The sequence below is a fragment of the Microcebus murinus genome, chromosome 21 (genome assembly GCF_040939455.1).
Source record: "Microcebus murinus isolate Inina chromosome 21, M.murinus_Inina_mat1.0, whole genome shotgun sequence".
Classification (NCBI taxonomy): Eukaryota; Metazoa; Chordata; class Mammalia; order Primates; family Cheirogaleidae; genus Microcebus; species Microcebus murinus.
Window position 1 is genome coordinate 1,374,246 of NC_134124.1, and position 19,345 is coordinate 1,393,590.

The 19,345-nt window shown below is 38.6% G+C and overlaps 1 protein-coding gene across 13 annotated transcripts in view; it reads right to left on the bottom strand.

Annotated features, from left to right (window-relative positions):
* The window catches only part of RAPGEF6 (Rap guanine nucleotide exchange factor 6), a 198,596-nt gene that overhangs the window by 54,095 nt on the left and 125,156 nt on the right, over positions 1 to 19,345 (bottom strand). For all 13 annotated transcript variants that reach the window (XM_012762091.2, XM_075995989.1, XM_012762092.2 and 10 more), the window contains 2 exons: positions 17,287 to 17,395; positions 2,975 to 3,215 (listed from right to left, as the gene is read on the bottom strand). In XM_012762091.2, coding sequence (XP_012617545.1) covers positions 2,975 to 3,215; positions 17,287 to 17,395 — 350 coding nt within the window. The remainder of the gene's footprint in view (positions 1 to 2,974; positions 3,216 to 17,286; positions 17,396 to 19,345) is intronic.

Consider the following 19,345-nt stretch of genomic DNA (forward strand, 5'->3'; position numbering starts at 1 on the left):
TATTCTGTCAATCTTTGATGAAACAAATGGCATCCTGTATTAAACTATATTTCCTGGATCAGTATTGACAAAGAATATCTGATTCGTGTTCCCTATTTTTCTATTGAAATTTTAGTGATTTTTTTCCTAATTGATTTTTAAGTGCTCTTTTTATATGAAGGCACATATACTTTTGTGTAGCAAAATTGACTGAATTCAGTTCACATGCTTAAGTGCCAAAAAATAAAACATACATTCTCAAAAATGCAAAGTGGCCAGTCTGATAGGTAAAATGACAAATCAGCTCTCCCCACAAAACAGGCTCCACAAACCTTTATGACTCCTTCTAAAATAATCTATAATCTATTTTTTTGGTACTTATGTGGCTGAAATAATTAGCATTTTACTTCATTTAAATATGTTTAGAAGAAACAGCCAGATTAACATGAACTCTTGAAGTATAGCATTCTATTCATGTTGATATTCATAGCCAACAGCTTTTCTGTTGGCACAAAGGAAGAGACTCAATAAATGCTCGCTGACTTATAAATGAAAAAATCCCTTCTGAGTTTAAGTAAAACTATTTTTACTAGGTCTTTTTTTGTGGGGTGGCACTGGGGGTACCAACATATAGTAATAATATTTGAGAATACTCAACTGACTGTTCCTGGCGACCTCAATTTCTACACCTCCTGCTGTAACCAAAGATAGAATCCAAGTACAGTAACTGACTCTCATTCCCCAAAAGATAATGTGGAAATGAGATATTGATTCGGTTGCCTGGAACTTGAGTGTGCTGGCTGCAATGTGACACTAACAAGCTGGAGTTAGTTGCAATTACAATGTTCTCTGGTTTTAGATGACACATGTCATATACCTGTGCCACTGTCAAAATGAGAACCAGTTAAAGGAGATACATGTATTTCAGAACCAACCCTTTGGAGTTTCTGGAAGTGGAACTCAGGGCAATCCCTCCTAAAGAACTCTCCTCTGTGAACTCTTTTCTGCCTTCTGGTCCCTCTGTTTTCTTCCTTTGCCACAGTTCTGGTCACCCTAAACTGTCCCAGCCTCAGTGTGGCCACGCCCCCTAACATTCTCACTCAGTTCTCATTTGTGAGAACAAGCCATCTCCTACAGTGTTTGCTACAGTGTGCTCAGAATTAAAAAACTTAGAGATTTCAAAGTTATGATTTTTATAAACCACTCACCTCAAGGAAAGGAGTCAACTCAAACAGGAATGAGTAATGAACTTTCTATGAATCCCTGAGATTAAGAACAAAGCTCAGGATGTTTCAATCCTCTAGGAGTCTCAAATTAAAAGAAGAGCAAATGTGTGTTTTCCTGACCGGAAATAAAAACTCAAGAAGAAGAGCATTTTCTGATCAGGAAATCTTTGATATTTTTAACTAATGAAAAATTATTTTAAAATAGCTATCTTTAAAGATGTGAACTGACACTTAACTGAATTCTAAGTTGCCTTCTAAATGGTCTCCCTGCTTTCCCTACTACATTGTGCTGCACCCACAAGCCCAAAGCACTGATGTAGCCATCAGAGAAGTCCTCCTTGAAGAACAAATCCTATCAGATCACATGGCTTCTCATGGCTCCCTATCATGATGAAGTCTGTATCTTTGTAACTTACCACTCTCTCTCTCACTTCCTCTCTAGGTGCAAACACACAAACACACAGTCTACTGAAACCTAACACATTTGTTCCTGTCTCTGCACATACCAGTTGTCATCCTGTAATGTAAGAACTTTGCAGTATGCCTGCTTTCTCTTTTAGATTATTTACTCTTGGAGGACAAGAAATTCCTATTCATCTTTCTGTCTCTGGACACTGAGCTTTAGCACATAATGTGTGAAAAATAAGGGCTCCTGATATGAATTCCTTAGAGGTAAGGAATATCTCTTTCCATCTCTCTATCACCTGGCACAGTGCCAGGAACTTATCAGGACCCAAATAAATATTTTCTTCGAATGTGTTTTAATATGCTTTACTTCTTCCGCTGATTAATTCATTCTTATTTATTTATTTAGGAAAGGGTCTCACGCTCTGTTATTCGGGCTAGAGTCCAGTGGCATCATCATGGCCCACTGCAAACTCAAATTCCTGGGCTCAAGGCATCCTCCTGCTTAAGCCTCCTGAGTAGCTGGGACTACAGGTGTGCACCACCATGCCCAGCTAATTTTTCTATTTTTTATAAAGACATGGTCTCTCTCGTGCTCAGGCTGGTCTGAAACTTCTGGCCTCAAACAATACTCCTGCCTAGGATAACAGGCATGAGCCACCATGCCTGCCCCATTGTTTTAACTTATTCAATAAATACTGAGTACCTATTATGCGCTACGTATTGTACTGTATTTGATTAGTACTTTTGTAACTGCTTCAGGAAGCTGATAATGTAAAATATACACAGATATATATTAGAGTCATCCCCAACTGTGCCGCTTAAGTGGATGATTCCACCAGTATTATACAGACCTCAATTTACATTTAAAATCTTCAAGTATTACTCAGTTTTGCTGATATCCCATTTTGGAAATAGAAAATAGATTTGATTAAAAAGTTCACCTATAGATTTTAAATAAATAGTGCCACAAGGGAAAGATGATTTTAAAAAACCAAAAAAAAAAAAAACAAACAAAAAACTGGTAGCAATGAATATATTCCCAAGATTTAAGATGTGTCCAAATTTGCAGATCAGGGGACTGAAATTGTACTGAAAATAGACAAAAAGAGATTTCATAAAATAAAACTGATGGTCTTTTCCAAAATTCAAAATAATGCTAACGGAAGATGACATAATCTAACAGTGGTAATTTCATGAAATTGATGGGGAGATACTCAGAATTCATTCTTTATTCATGTATTGCTAGAAAATGTTATATCAGGTCGTATAAAAAAGCAAGTGACCCAAACTTCCCTCCCCCACAATAAAAACTTTACAGTCAATATGAAAATTCCTACATGATTGAGATTGGCATTACCTACCTAAATAGTTTTGGAGGCAAGATACTAAATCGTGTTTTATCCAAAATTTTCCTGATTTTGTTTCTTCCACCTGAAACAGTATTTGCTTTAACTTTCTTATTTCCTTTCTCCTGTGATGTTTGTTCAATATCTGCTGGTACATCCTGGATAGAATGGCGATTACTTTTTTTTTCAGCAATTTTGGGAATATGAGGAACACCAGATTTCTCTTGTTCAGTCCTACCAAGTAACTCTTTGAATACTGTGGAAATAAACAAATAAATTTGTCATTTCTTTTCTTCCCTTTAGAAAGTTTTTATACCAACAACAAATTTTAAGGATAAACATAGTCACTTTCTATTATTCAGACTTCCGCAGTCCTATTCAATTAAACGTTACCACATTTATACCCATCCTTTATTAGCTATATTTACTTCTTTCTTCAATTTTTAATACTTGACTATACTGATGTTACCCAAAAGCAATAAAAGGAAGTTACTGAGAGAAATGGAAAGGAAGTGGGTAGGTTGCAGGCATATCTGAAAAATCCTGAGGTTCCTATTTAGGTAACACTAGTATAACTGGTAACCAACTAATTTTATAGATACAGATATTTAGATTCTATTATTTATGCTATTCCTTATCACAATACACTTGGCCCTTGATCAACACAAGTTTGAATTGTGCATGTCCATGTATTAATATATGTGAATTTTTTCCAACCAAATCCAGATGGAAATGCCATATTTGTGAGATACAAAATGTGTACTGCTGCGAAGGGCCAACTGCAGGACTGCAGTATGCATAGGTTTTGGTATGTGCAGGGTGGGGGTGGGGTCCTGGAACCAATCCCTTGGGTCTGCCAAGGGACGACTGCGCGTGCCACTTCAGATGAAACATAATCATTACAGTAGGACTCAGTTTTGTAAAATTTGGTGATTAAAATAATGCAAAAAGCTCTGCCAGATTTCTTTTTAAAACTAGAAATAGTACCAAATTTGGTAATATATAGTAATTTCCTCAATGTCACATTATGAGGCTTATGTCATTCAATAATGCAGCTAACAACATTCACTACAGTGGTTTGAAATAAACCACCAATTATATCTTGAGTATCTTTCTATCAACTCCTAGTCTGGTAAACTACTTCATCCTTGGTGAGGATGTAGGCACATTTGGGGAAGTGCCTATGTAGCACTCTCTTTTCCTAGACCTGATTTTCACTCTGTGAGAAGGCCTACATCTTCTCAGGATCAGACAAAGATAAATCCATATAAGGTTATAAATCTAGAAACCATTAATATCATTTTCCAGTTACAGATACAGAAAATCTATATCTATTTTTCATTAAGTATGCCATGAAAAGAAGTTTTTGAGGGCTACTGTTGTTTTATGTGTGTATTCTTAAATCAGACAGATCAATGCTAGAGAGGAAAAAAAACACACTAGAAAGATATATGCTAGGCCAGGCACAGTGGCTCACGCCTGTAATCCTAGCACTCTGGGAGGCTGAGGTGGGAGGATCACTCAAGGTCAGGAGTTCGAAACCAGCCTGAGCAAGAGCAAGACCCTGTCTCTACTATAAGTAGAAAGAAATTAATCGGCCAACTTATATAGACAAAATTAGTCAGGCATGGTGGAGCATGCCTGTAGTCCTAGCTACTCGGGAGGCTGAGGCAGGAGGATCGCCTGAGCCCAGGAGTTTGAGGTTGCTGTGAGCCAGGCTGACGCCACGGCACTTACTCTAGCCTGGGCAACGAAGTGAGACTCTGTCTCAAAAAACAAAACAAAAAAAAACAAACAACTAAAGTAGGAAATAACTTTCCTGAAAAGTCATGGTGCCTAGAGAAGTTGGAATTAAAGAGAAATGGTAGCTGCATATTCTTGAGAATAGACACAAAGGTCTTCAGACACATGAGCTGTAGAACCAAACTGCTTATCATTAGGGTTAGCTTTGAGCAGAGTACTCTGTGACCTTTATACAAGAAAATCTGCAGATTATATAAACATGTCCACTGAAACCCCAATCACAGAAAATGGTGATCTTTTCTGTTGTTTTAGGGATAAAAGAAAGCAAGAATTCCAACACCAAGGATTTACAAGTAAGACTGAAATGGATAAAGCTGTAAGAATTGATGAATTATAACATGAACAGTTTGGTATTCAGTTTTAAAATTTGGATTATTTTGAGTTTCAACAGAAGAATGGTACCATATTACCAAAACACAGTTGCAGGCTTATAAGAAACACATTTTTCTGTGTTCAAAATAATGGAGATTTTTAGGCATCACCTTCCAAAGATAGTATGCTTGATTAAAATACAGTAAAATTTATATTTTTTAAAATATCACTTTAAGGCCGAGTGCAGTGGCTCATGCCTGTAATCCTAGCACTCTGTAAGGCTGAGGTGGGAGGATCGCTCAAGATCAGGACTTCGATACCAGCTTGAGCAAGACTCTGTCTCTACTAAAAAATAGAAAAAAATAATTGGCCAACTAAAAACATATATAGAAAACTAGCTGGGCATGGTGGTGCATCCCTGTAGTCCCAGCTACTCAGGAGGCTGAGGCAGTAGGATTGCTTGAGCCCAGGAGTTGGAGGCTGCTGTGAGCCAGGCTGATGCCACAGCACTCTAGCCTGGGCGACAGAGTGAGACCCCTCTCAAAAAAAAAAAAAAAAAAAAAAAAAAAAGAGGGGCGGAGCAAGATGGCCGAAAAGAAACACCACCAGACAGAGTGTCTCCGCAAAAAAGACAGTTTCTAGAAGAAATTAGAAGAAAGAAACAAGCAGAAGAGCATACATTGGCCAAAGGGCGGAAGGAAGGGTATGGGAGACACCATGGGAGGAGGTTGCGGAGGAGAACTGGAAGCAGAGACCTCCCAAGAAGCTTAGAGACCAGCAGCAAGGGTAGGTGGAGAGGTTAACTTTCCCCTCCCTTGCATCTCAGACTGCTGGTGGACTCCCCAGTGGGAGGAGAGACCTGTGAACACCAGGCCAGAGACGACCACTGCCAGTGAGCGGTAAGGCGGCACCAGGCTCCCAACTCCCTCGGGGCACCTCTGTGTACACAGACCTGAGCTGCACGGCAGATGTCATACTGCTCCATTCTCCCCTCTCCTGACCCTAACCGCGACTGCCGAGAGAGACAATACAGCCACCAGCCGGAGGCATTGCCAGGGAACGGGACCTTCCCTTTTGGGGCCCTCCAGCTGACTGAAGGATACTCAGACTGTGAGCTCCCTATCCGCCAGCCCTCCCAGGTGCTGCTGGCCCAGTGACTCCAGAGAACGGGGCAGACCCTGAGGTTGAAAGACATCGACCCAGCTTGGGCTCCTGTGGGTGAACTGAGACTGGCACTCCTCTGCCTGGTGGGGTCAGGGATTAAATTCTGGGGCCCAGAGGCCAGACCTGCAGACCAGATCCCGTGCACCCAGGTCTTGCACTGCCTGGGGCATAGAAGGGATATTCCTGAACAGCCTACTGAGGTGTGTGAGCCTTTAAGGGTAGATCAGCGTCCTTGAGGGCAACGCTTCTCCTAAAGGGGAGCCGTGCGCCCAGCCCAGGCAGCGACCCCGCATGGGGAACCTCCTGGCGGGCATCACAGCCAGGGAAGGCCCGGTGGTGTGAGGTCTGGCCTGCTGGCAGAGGCTCAGGAGTAGCGCGGAGTTGGGGAGGGTAGAAAGGAGCGAGGCCCGCTCCAGACTGCAGGTCTCAGATGGCCTCAACCCACATGCAGACTTTCTGACAGAGCCGGGCCATTCCAGCCCCTCCCTGACAGCTTTTCCCTGAAGCAGAGAACAGAACTTTCACCCCTGCTAACAGCATTTGTGGTGCCTGAGGGCAGGCTTACCCAACCCAGCTCTGCCCAGTCTCTCTCCTAGACCAGTCCTCACTGAGGGGGAGAAAAGGACACACCTGGAAGTCCCAGGGCCCCACCCACCATCTGAGGCCTCTCCAGTGGAAGAAGAGCAGGTTACAGGACACAAGAACAGCATAGCCTGCTCCTCCGAGCAAGCGCCACCTACTGACAGGGAGGACATTCTGCACACCCTTTTAATAGCACCTAATGACTCATACAGGGTGTGGTCGAATCTCACCCACAAACACCACCTACAGGCTCACAGACTAAACAGGGTGTGTCATTACCCAAATGAAAACCTAAAGGAAAGAAGCAACAACTGATCCAGATGGGAAGAAATCAGTGAAGGAACTCTGGAAATATGAAAACTCAAACAGAAAGCACACCCTAAAAGAGGAACACCAGCCCCTTAGAAATGGACACCAATCGAAATCAGACCAATAAAATGACAGAAGAAGAATTTTGAGCGTGGATTGTAAGAAAATTCAACCAGTTCCAAGAAAAACTGGATAATCAACACAAAGAAAACACAAAAAGACTCCAGGACCTAGAACAAAAATTCACTAAAGAAATTGAAACAATGAAGAAAAGTCTAACCGAACTCCTGGAAATGAAGAATCAATTCATGGAACTACAAAACACAGTGGAAAGCCTCAAAAACAGGGTAAATCAAACAGAAGAAAGAATCTCAGAGATTGAAGATAACACCTTTCAATTAAATAAATCAGTCACCGAGACAGAGCAGAGAAACAAGAGAAAAGAGCAAAGCCTACAAGAGATGTGGGATTATGTGATGAAACCTAATGTGAGGGTTATAGGTTACCCCAAGGGGAAGAAGAAAACACTCAAGGGTTGGATAAGCTATTTGAAGATATAATAGAGGAAAATTTCCCAGGCCTTGGTAAAAATCTTAATATACAAACTCAAGAAGCTCAGAGGACCCCTGGGAGAGTCAATGCAAACAGGAAGACATCATGATATACAGTCATCAGACTGACCAAAATATCAATTAAAGAGGCCCTTCTATGAGCTATAAGACGAAAGAAGCAAGTTACATACTAAGGAAAGCCAATCCGAATAACGCCAGACTTCTCTACTGAAACTTTACAAGCAAGGAGAGACTGGGGCCCCATTCTCACTCTTCTGAAACAGAATAATGCCCAGCCTAGAATCGTATTCCCTGCAAAACTAAGTTTTGTATACAGAGAAGAAACCAAGACATTCTCAGATAAGCAAAGACTGAGGGAATTCACCAAGACAAGACCAGCTCTTCAAGAAGTACTCAAAACAGTGTTACCCATGGATCAGCACAAAAAACACTCACGAATGTAAATCTACTCAAAAGCTAAAGATCAAAACCCAGAAACTACAATGGCTCAAGAAAGAAAACAAAGCAACAAAGTTCAACCCAACATAATGAACAGAAATATGCCCCACCTATCAGTTATCTCAATAAATGTGAATGGCTTGACCTCCCCACTCAAGAGACATAGGCTGGCCAAATGGATAAAAAAATACAAGCCAAGTGTCTGCTGCCTTCAGAAAATACATCTAACCTGCAAGGATGCATATAGACTAAAGGTAAAGGGGTGGAGAACAGTATTTCAAGCAAACGGAAGTCAAAAGAAAGCTGGCGTAGCCGTGCTAATTACCGATAACAGTTTTTTTGTTTGTTTGTTTGTTTGTGTTTTTTTTTTTTTTTTTTTGAGTCACCCTTTCATAGGAATGTTTGTGTTTTTTTGAGACAGAGTCTCACTTTGTTGCCCAGGCTAGAGTGAGTGCCATGGCATCAGCCTAGTTCACAACAACCTCAATCTCCTGGGCTCAAGCGATCCTCCTGCCTCAGCCTCCTGAATAGCTGGGATTATAGGCATGTGCCACTATGCCCAGCTAATTTTTTATATATATATTTTTAGTTGGGCAATTAATTTATTTCTATTTTTAGTAGAGACGGGGTCTTGCTCAGGCTGGTTTCGAACTCCTGACCTCGAGCAATCTGCTTGCCTTGGCCTTCCAGAGTGCTAGGATTACAGGCGTGAGCCACCACACCCGGCCAGATAACTTCGTTTTTAAATCAACAAAAGTAATAAAAGGTCACTATATAATGGTTCAAAAAGACGACATAATTCTAAATATATATGCACCCAACCCTGGTGCACCCAGATTCATAAAGCAAACTCTATTTGATCTAAACAAATGGATAAACAACAACACCATAACAGTCGGAAACTTTAACACCCCACTGACAGCACAGGACAGATCCTCCAAACAAAAAATCAACAAAGAAATAATGGACTTAAGCGGAACTCTAGAACAAATGGGCCTGACTGACATTTACAGGACATTCTACCCCCAAACCACTAAATATACATTCTTTTCATCAGCTCATGGGTCATTCTCTAAGATTGACCATATCCTAGGACACAAAGCATGTCCCAAACAATTTTTTTTTTCTTTTTTTTTTTTTTTTTGGAGACAGGGTCTCACTTGTTGTCCAGGCTTAGTGAGTGCCGTGGCATCAGCCTAGCTCACAGCAACCTCAAACTCCTGGGCTCAAGTAATCCTTCTGCCTCAGCCTCCCGAGTAGCTGGGACTACAGGCATGCACCACCATGCCCGGCTAATTTTAGATATATTAGTTGGCCAATTAATTTCTTTCTATTTATAGTAGAGACGGGGTCTCGCTCTTGCTTAGGCTGGTTTCGAACTCCTGACCTCGAGCAATCCGCCCGCCTCGGCCTCCCAAGAGCTAGGATTACAGGCGTGAGCCACCGCGCCCGGCCCCAAACAATTTTAAAAAATAGAAATTATACCATGTATCTTTTCAGATCACAATGGAATAAAAGTAGAAAATCAACCCTAACAGGAGTCCTCATTTCTACACAAAGTCATGGAAACTAAACAACCTGCTGAATGACCACTTCATAAATGAGGAAATCAAGATGGAAATCAAAAGATTCTTTGAACTAAATGACAAAGGAGACACAAGTTATCAAAACCTGTGGGACACAGCTAAAGCAGTCCTGAAAGTTAATTTCCATAAATGCCTATATCCAAAAGTCAAAAAGATCACAAATAGACAACCTAACGAATCGTCTCAAAGAGCTAGAAAAAAGAACAGACCAACCCCAAACCCAGCAGAAGTGGTGAAATCATTATGATCAAATCAGAACTAAATGAAATTGACAACAGGGGAACCATACAGAAGATTAACAAAACAAACAGTTCTTTGAAAAAATAAACAAAATTGATACACCTTTGGCTAGACTAATGAAAAGCAGAAAAGAAAAATCTCTAATAAGTTCCATCAGGAACAATAAAGGAGAAATTACAACAGATGCCACAGAGATACAAGATATAATTCATGAATACTACAAAAACTTCTATGCACACAAACTGGAAAACGTGGAGGAAATGGACAATTTCTTAGAAACACACAGCCTCCCTAGGCTCAACCAGGAAGAAATAGAATTCCTCAACAGACCAATATCAAGTACTGAAATTGAAACAGCAATAAAAACCTCTCCTAAAAAGAAAAGTCCTGGACCAGATGGTTTTACACCTGAATTCTATCACACCTACAAGGAAGAACTGTTGCCTATCCTGAAGAAATTATTCCACAACATTGAGAAGGATGGAATCCTCCCCAACACATTTTATGAAACGAACATAACCCTGATACCAAAACCAGGAAAGAATGCAACAAAAAAAGAAAACTATAGACTAATATTCCTTATGAATATAGATGCCAAAATTCTCAACAAAATCCTAGCCAATTAAATCCAGGTGCTTGTCAAGAAAATAGTCCATCATGACCAAGTGGGCTTCATCCCAGGGATGCAGGGATGGTTCAACATACGCAAATCTATAAATGTAATTCACCATATAAACAGAAGCAAAAACAAAGACCATATGATCCTCTCAATAGATGCAGAAAAAGCATTCGACAAAATTCAACACCCTTTTATGATAAGAACGCTCAACAAAATAGGCATGGATGGGGCTTACCTAAAAATGATACAAGCCATAAGTGAAAAACCCACAGCCAATATCATACTGAATGGGGAAAAACTGAAAGCATTCCCACTTAGAACTGGAATAAGACAAGGTTGCCCACTATGTCCACTTCTATTCAATAGAGTGCTAGAAGTCCTCGTCGCTACAACAATCAGACAAGACAGAGGAATTAAGGGCATCCAAATGGGAGCAGAAGAGATCAAAGTCTCACTTTTTGATGATGACATGATATTATAGCTAGAAAACCCGAAGGATTCAACCAAGAGACTCCTTGAATTGATAAATGAATTTAGTAAAGTCTCAGGATACAAAATCAATACACAGAAATCAGAGGCATTTATATGCCAACAACAGTAAAAGTGAGAACCAAATCAAAGACTCAATTCTCTCCAAAATAGCAACAAAGAAAATAAAGTACCTTGGAATATATTTAACTAAGGAGGTAAAAGACCTCTACAGGGAGAACTATGAAACACTGAAGAAGGAAATAGCAGAGGACATAAACAGATGGAAGAATATACCATGCTCGTGGGTTGGCAGAATCAACACTGTTAAAATGTCTATACTACCCAAAGTGACCTACAGAGTCAATGCAATCCCTATCAAAATACCATCATTTTTCACAGATACAGAAAAAATAATTTTACGCTTCGTATGGAACCAGAGAAGACCCCGTACAGCAAAATCAATCCTAGGCATTAAAAACAAAATAGGAGGTATCAATTTACCAGACTTCAAACTATACCACAAGGCTATAGTCATTAAAACAGTTTTTTACTGGCACAAGAACAGGGACATTGACCAGTGGAACAGAACAGAGAACCCAGATATAAAACCATCCTCATATAGCTAACTAATCTTCGACAAAGCAGACAAAAACATACACTGGGGATAAGAATCCTTATTCAATAAATGGTGCTGGGAAAACTGGATAGCCACATGTAGAAGACTGAAACAAGACCCACACCTTTCACCTCTCACAAAAATCAACTCACGCTGGGTAACAGACTTGAACCTTAGGTGTGAAACTATTAGAATTCTAGAGGAAAATGTTGGAAATACTCTTCTAGACATTGGCCTAGGTAAAGAATTTATGAAGAAGACCCCAAAGGCAATCATAGCAGCAACAAAAATAAACAAATGGGACCTGATCAAATTAAAAAGCTTCTGCACAGCCAAAGAAACTGTCAAGAGAGCAAACAGACAACCCACAGAATGGGAGAAAATTTTCGCAAGCTACACATTTGATAAAGGGCTGATAACTAGAATCTATTTGGAACTCAGGAAAATCAGCCAGAAAAAAATCAAACAGCCCCAGAAAAAATGGGCAAAGGGCATGAACAGAAACTTTTCAAAAGACGACAGAATAATGGCCAATAAACATATGAAAAACTGCTCAACGTCTCTAATCACCAGGGAAATGCAAATCAAAACCACAATGAGATATCACTTAACTCCTGTAAGAATGGCCTTTATCAAAATGTCCCCAAACAATAAATGCTGGCGTGGATGCGGAGAGAAAGGAACACTCCTACACTGCTGGTGGGACTGCAAACTAGTTCAACCTCTGTGGAAAGCAATATGTAGATACCTCAAAGGGATACAAGTGGATCTACCATTTGATCCAGCAATCCCACTACTAGGCATGTACCCAAAAGATCAAATGACACTCTACAAAAAAGTCACCTGCACTCGAATGTTTATAGCACAATTCACAATCGCAAAGCTGTGGAAACAACCCAAGTGCCCATCAATTCATGAGTGGATTAATAAAATGTGGTATATGTATACCATGGAGTACTATTCAGCTTTAAGAAACAATGGTGAGCTGGGCGCGGTGGCTCATGCCTGTAATCCTAGCACTCTGGGAGGCTGAGGCGGGCGGATTGCTCAAGGTCAGGAGTTCGAAACCAGCCTGAGCAAGAGCGAGACCCCGTGGCTACTATAAATAGAAAGAAATTAATTGGCCAACTAATATATATAGAAAAAATTAGCCGGGCATGGTGGCACATGCCTGTAATCCCAGCTACTTGGGAGGCTGAGGCAGTAGGATTGCTTGAGCCCAGGAGACTGAGGTTGCTGTGAGCTAGGCTGACGCCACGGCACTCACTCTAGCCTGGGCAATAAAGCGAGACTGCGTCTCAAAAAAAAAAAAAAAAAAAAAGAAACAATGGTGATATAGCACCTCTTGTATTTTCCTGGATAGAGCTGGAACCCATTCTACTAAGTGAAATATCACAAGAAAGGTAAAACAAGCACCACATGTACTCACCAGCAAATTGGTATTAACAGATCAACACCTAAGTAGACATATAGAAATAATATTTATCAGGTGTTGGGCAGGTGGGAGAGGGGAGGAGGGGATGGGTATATACAACCACAATGAGTAGGATATGCAATGTTTGGGGGATGGACACGCTTGAAGCTCTGACTCGAGGGGGGGGGCATGGGCAATACACATAACCTTAATACTTACCCCCATAATATGCTAAAATAAAATAAATAAAATAAAAAAAAAATTAGTTAAGGACAAAATAAAAGGATAGTGAGCAGATGTAATTACAATGTTATTGAATAGAAATACCAGATACTGTATAGGAATGAGAAATGAAAGTGCCCAAGAATCTATACAAGTTTAATAAATTTGACTATATAAAAATTAAAACTGCCACTCTCTCTACATGTGTGTATTTGCATGCGCATGCACACACAAAAGTCAAAACACAAACATGGGAAAAATATTTGCAACCCTTATGATAAAAAGATACTGCTCTTCATTTATAAGGCACTGTGAGTAACTCAACATAAAAATGGACAGATGAAATTAAAATACTTTATAGAAATGTTGAAACACAAAGAAAGGTACTTAACCTCACCTTTATTAAAGAATTTGTATCAATAATTAAAAAGTTAATTATACCCACTGCAGAGGGATTCTTATATACTGATGAATGAAGTGTAGATTGGGATAAACTTTCAGAAAGTAAAACCCTGCAGTATTTGTCTAAAGTAATTCTACTTCGAGAAATTTGTCATATAGGTAGATCTGAATGTGCATACAAGGTAAGAGCAGGCCGGGTGAGGTGGCTCCAGACTGTAATCCTAGCACTCTGGGAGGCCAAGGCGGGTGGATTGCTTGAGGTCAGGAGTTTCAAACCAGCCTGAGCAAGAGCGAGACCCTGTCTCTACTATAGATAGAAAGAAATTAATTGGCCAACTAATATATATATATAGAAAAAAAATTAGCCGGGCATGGTGGCGCATGCCTATAGTCCCAGCTACTCGGGAGGCTGAGGCAGTAGGATTGCTTGAGCCCAGGAGTTTGAGGTTGCTGTGAGTTAGGCTGACGCCATGGCACTCACTCTAGCCTGGGCAACAAAGCGAGACTCTGTCTCAAAAAACAAAAAAAGGTAAGAGCAAAGGATTTTTATTACATCAATGACATTAGCTCAATGGATTATGGTAATAATACAATGGAATTTTATACAATAATTAAAATTATATAACACGAAGATCAATGCATTGATGTGAAAAAGTACAAAATAATACACACAGTAAGGTCCCATTGTGTATCTTTCTGTAGTATTTTAATTTTCAAAATACACGCATGTATTACTTTTATTAAAAATTAAAATAATAGATGGGTGATGTGCACCTGTTGTCCCAGCTACTCAAGAGACTGAGTTAGCAGGACCACTTGAGCCCAGGAGTTTGAGACCAGCCTGGGCACATGGTTAGACTTCATCTCAAAAAAAAAAAAAAAAAAAAAAAAAGTCCAGGACCAGAACTTGAGGTTTTTCTGGGTTACCTATAAGGGCAGCTAGAGTTCAGACCCCATCAATTTTAAGTGAACCTTTCAAGTCCCCAACCCTAACAAAGGTTGTTATGTTAGAGTGTTTTGTTCTTTGGTGGGCACTACACTACAAACCTTTAAGTTAACCAAGGAGCTCCTTCTCCCAGCTATACTCTATGGATGGGAAATGGCCCTGGAAAAAAAGACATTGCTTTGCGGTACAGTCCTAGGCGCAGGGAAAGGATTTGACATATCCGGAGTTTGTGCCATGAGCACAACCATTTCACCTTTTCCTGGAAGGCTATGTTCCACAGAGGTGCAGTCAGTAAATTCCCAGGGCAGATATAGCTCCAGTTCATCTCTTAAAGGTCCAATTTGCTTTCTGTTCTATGTCATGTAGTTCTTCATTATCTTTTTGGATTTTTATGCTTGTTCTTAGCTACTATTTATATTTAGTCTAGCTCTTTTATTTGCCTTCAATCAGTACTGGAAGTGGAAAGTTGACACAAGTTTTCTAAATCCATTTTGCTCAGATTATAGTGAGCCCTTTGAATTAGAAGAGTCACATCCTTCTTTCATTCTGGGATAGTCTCTGCTATTATTTCCTAATTATTTTCTTCCTTACATTTTCTTTTAGATCTCCTGGAATAGTGCTTAATTTTATTCTTTCTTTTTGTTCTACAATCTGGGAGATTTTCTTGACTTTATTATCTGTTCCTTTTGTTAAATGTTTTTGTCTTTGCAACCATATTTTAAGTAACTCTAGGAGTTACTTCTTTCTCAATGTTTTTTTTTTCCTCATCTTATTGTTTGAAGGGATGAGTTTTCACATTACTCTGAGCAGAGCTCTAGAAATGTTTTTCTTCTGTTCCTTAAATTAAGCATTTTCTCCAGAATTTATAAGATTACTTATTATTAGGTTCCCCCCCACACACCCCCTCAATGATCCTTGTTCTCCTCATGCTGGCTGTCAGTTTTAAGTAACAGAAAATGACCAAGTAGGTTTTCTGTGGTATCATCTAAACAAATGCTTCTGATTATAGATTTCCTTTTTGTAGATGTTCTGACTGTGAGTTCCACGGAAGATGACCTAACTGCTCAACTCTACTTCATGGTGATGCCAGAGTTACCAGGGCTTTATTGTGAGCATCATTTCCAGACTAAAATGTTCTATTTCTACAAATGTTTCAGAAATGTTCCTTTGAGATACCCCATGGTGTTCTGCCTGGCTGGTTGCATTCTACCTGAGTAAGTGTTGACTGCTGTGTCCCCCCCCCTTTTGCCGCACCATGTAAGTCCTCCCCTCTGCCAGGTCCAATCTAGAGTTCTACTGGAAAACTCTTTTCTCACTACTCAAAAGAGTAGTGAGGGTGTGGTTTCCCTGTGTTTTGCATCCTCAGACTGAATTTTTTTTTTTTTGTCTCCTAGGGTACATGTTGTTAACCACTATATTACACTATCTCTATATTTTCATATATAATAATATTTGATACCAGTTAGTAATCATTATGTGACAGGTACAAAAGGTTTAAAAGTATTAGATCCTTACAAGAACCCTATGAAATACTACAGCAGGAGAAACTGAAGCTTGCAGAGATTAAAAAATTTGCCTAAGGTGATAGAGAAAACTATGCTTTCATATTTTTCAAAACTAGAATCCCTTCAGTTTAACCTAAAGTTGGCATTTCTTGATACTAGTCCAAACTCCAGGAAACCCCAAAACTGTGAATGCCTATTTATTCTATGCTAAATACAATATTAGAAATTTTCCAATAGACAGTCATAAAAATGATGTAATCAGTCAAAGGGACTCAAATAATAAAAAGGAAAAATACCAAATGTTTCATTTTTCATTATGACTAAGCAAAGCATAACGAGCCCAAGTTAAAAAAAACAAAACAAAAAAAAAACAACTAAAACTCACTTCCTTTCCATAGGCTCAGCTTTTAAAGTCACCTCTTACTTCTCAAACCGTAACCTAAAAAAGCTAGAGGAATTGTTTTCCTCCCCATTTCATAAGGACTCTTAAATTTATTTGACATTCCAATTGCTGTACTGCTTTACTGTTGCCCGTCTCAGAATTTTAGCAAAAAATCCTATGGTGTCTAATGATACCAAATGACAGTAAATCTTTCTTGAAAGTTCAAAAAATCCAACAGTAGATTTAGTTAAAAGTACAAATATAGTCCTTGCTTTATTCCAATATAAACATGATACAATCACACTATAGGTACTATAATCAACATTTCTATATAGAAAGGTAGAGTATGCTGTTATTAGAAATCCATAATTCTTAATTAAGTCATATTAGCAGGGGGATAAAAGCCTGATTATGATTTCTAAGTTTTATTCAGGACAGTCTAAGTTTCATTAAGTATCCCTCCAGCAGAGTACAGTACATAATAGATGTTCTATAAACATTTCAAAACTGATTGGATGTAGCTGTATACCTATTTTAAAACTTACTTTTTAAGATATCAAAATAATAATTAAAAACAAATACAAAAGGAAAAGCCTAGAACACGATAGTTCAACACCAAAGATAATAAAAAACAACAGACTAGACAAAAACATGTTTATATTTTATTAATAGCTTTCCTCTCATTATAATGACTTTTTTCTATTCTTAAAAAAAAGCTCAGGAAGTTTTTATAACAAAACTCACCAAAAATGTTGGTCTTTACAGTAAGTGCAAGATGAGTATTATTCCTCAAAATTTCAAGGGCCTTCACAAATGTAATATTCTCAAAGTTTTGTCCATTTACTTCCATTATCTTCAGAGAAAAGTGTAAGACAGAACAGTATTAGTTACTTCAACAACTTTCGAAGTTTAATTGTGAAAAATAAAATGGAATTTAAATAAAATGTATGTATGTATGTGAATAATGGTTATCTCTGTGAGAAGCTGGACTACCATTTTTTTCTCTATATTTATTGTATTCTCTATATTGTATTCTCTATGTTTATATTATTGTAGTTCCTGAATTCTCTACTATAAACATTTTTTTTTTAAAGTTCACTCCCTCTGGGATCATATTAAAGGAATTAAACACATAGGATAGTTTATATATGAAGGAAAAATTTTAATTATGTTAAATGAGCTAACAAAAATTATTGCTTGTGTATACATATGCAAGTTCCTCAAATGTTCTAAATGTAAATTTACTGCAATTCAAAGAGAGGTGATTAATTTAAAAGGGGCACTCTAAATATATTTAATATTGTTTTCTGCCACTGGCTGAATCAGACAGCCAAACAACAAGGAGTGCAACTGAGACAGCTTCCACGCAAACACTCCTGATCTTTCACAGCAGAGCTTTCCCAATTTGGCTGTACCTCAGAATCACAGAATAGCTCATTTTAAAAAATACTGATTCCAAGGAAAAAGGATAAAGAGATAAACATAATGAACAAAAAATAAGCAGTACAGAGGACAGATCTAAGGGATCGACATAAAGATGCCAAAAAGATAAGAAAAAGACAGTGAAAAACAAAGTATTAAAAAAGTAAAAAAACATTCTACAGGAGTAAAATTCCCAGAATTGAAAAAAAGACTTGCATCTACCTACTAAACTGGCTCATCTAGTACCATCCAAAGATAATAAAAAAAAAAAGATCTATTTATATAACATATCCCATGAAGTTTTTGGATTCCATGGACAGAGAATAAAGAATTTATAAAGATCACTGTGGAGGGGGTGGGGGTGGGACCAAAGGAACCTACAAAAAGAAAATAAAAGTTTGCTTGGACTTCTCTTGAGCAACACTAAGATGACACAATTTTCTATGACTTCAATGTTCAGAGAGAAAAACTGTTAGAAAAAATTTTATAGACCATAGAACAAAAGTTATCTTCGGACATGTGCAAAGACATATAAAACTAGTACCCACTTGTACTTTTTGAAAAAAGTACCAGAAGAGGAATTAAGGACAACTGTGAAATGAATTGAAATAATGGGGACATATGGTATAGATAAAAGGGAGGTGATCAATTAAATCAGTAAACTAGTGTAAGTGTCTAAGCGATTACTTATAAGCTTATGAAGCTTAACGGAAATGTCAAAAGTATTCTTTTTTTTTTTTTTGGAAAGAAAGGTGATGCTGAAGTATTCTTAAAACAGAAGAAACATAATGCTAATGTTAAAAAATGATGATAATCTAAATCTATAATCTCAGACCATTTCAACAATAATTAGGAAAATTGAGGGAAGTAAAAGAATGATAAATTTCATTTCCAGGAATGAAATCAATAGACTTCACTATTTTTTTTTCCTGTGAAGAATGAGATTCTTCAATGTGTTTACATTAAAATACTTGAACAATAAACATAACGACTCCAGTATCCTACCTATTAGACATTCCTAATGAGTAGTCTGGAATAAGGCCCAGAAATCTCTATTTTTAAAAAGCCCCCTTAGAGAAAGAAAGGGGTTGTTACTACTTTATATCAGAGTTTCTTTTTTGTTTTTTTTTTTTTGAAACAGAGTCTCACTTGTTGCCCAGGGTAGAGTGAGTGCCGTGGTGTCAGCCTAGCTCACAGCAACCTCAAACTCCTGGGCTCAAGCGATCCTCCTGCCTCAGCCTTCCGAGTAGCTGGGACTACAGGCATGCGCCACCATGCCCGGCTAATTTTTTGTATATATTTTTAGTTGGCCAATTAATTTCTTTCCATTTATAGTAGAGACGGGGTCTCGCTCTTGCTCAGGCTGGTTTTGAACTCCTGA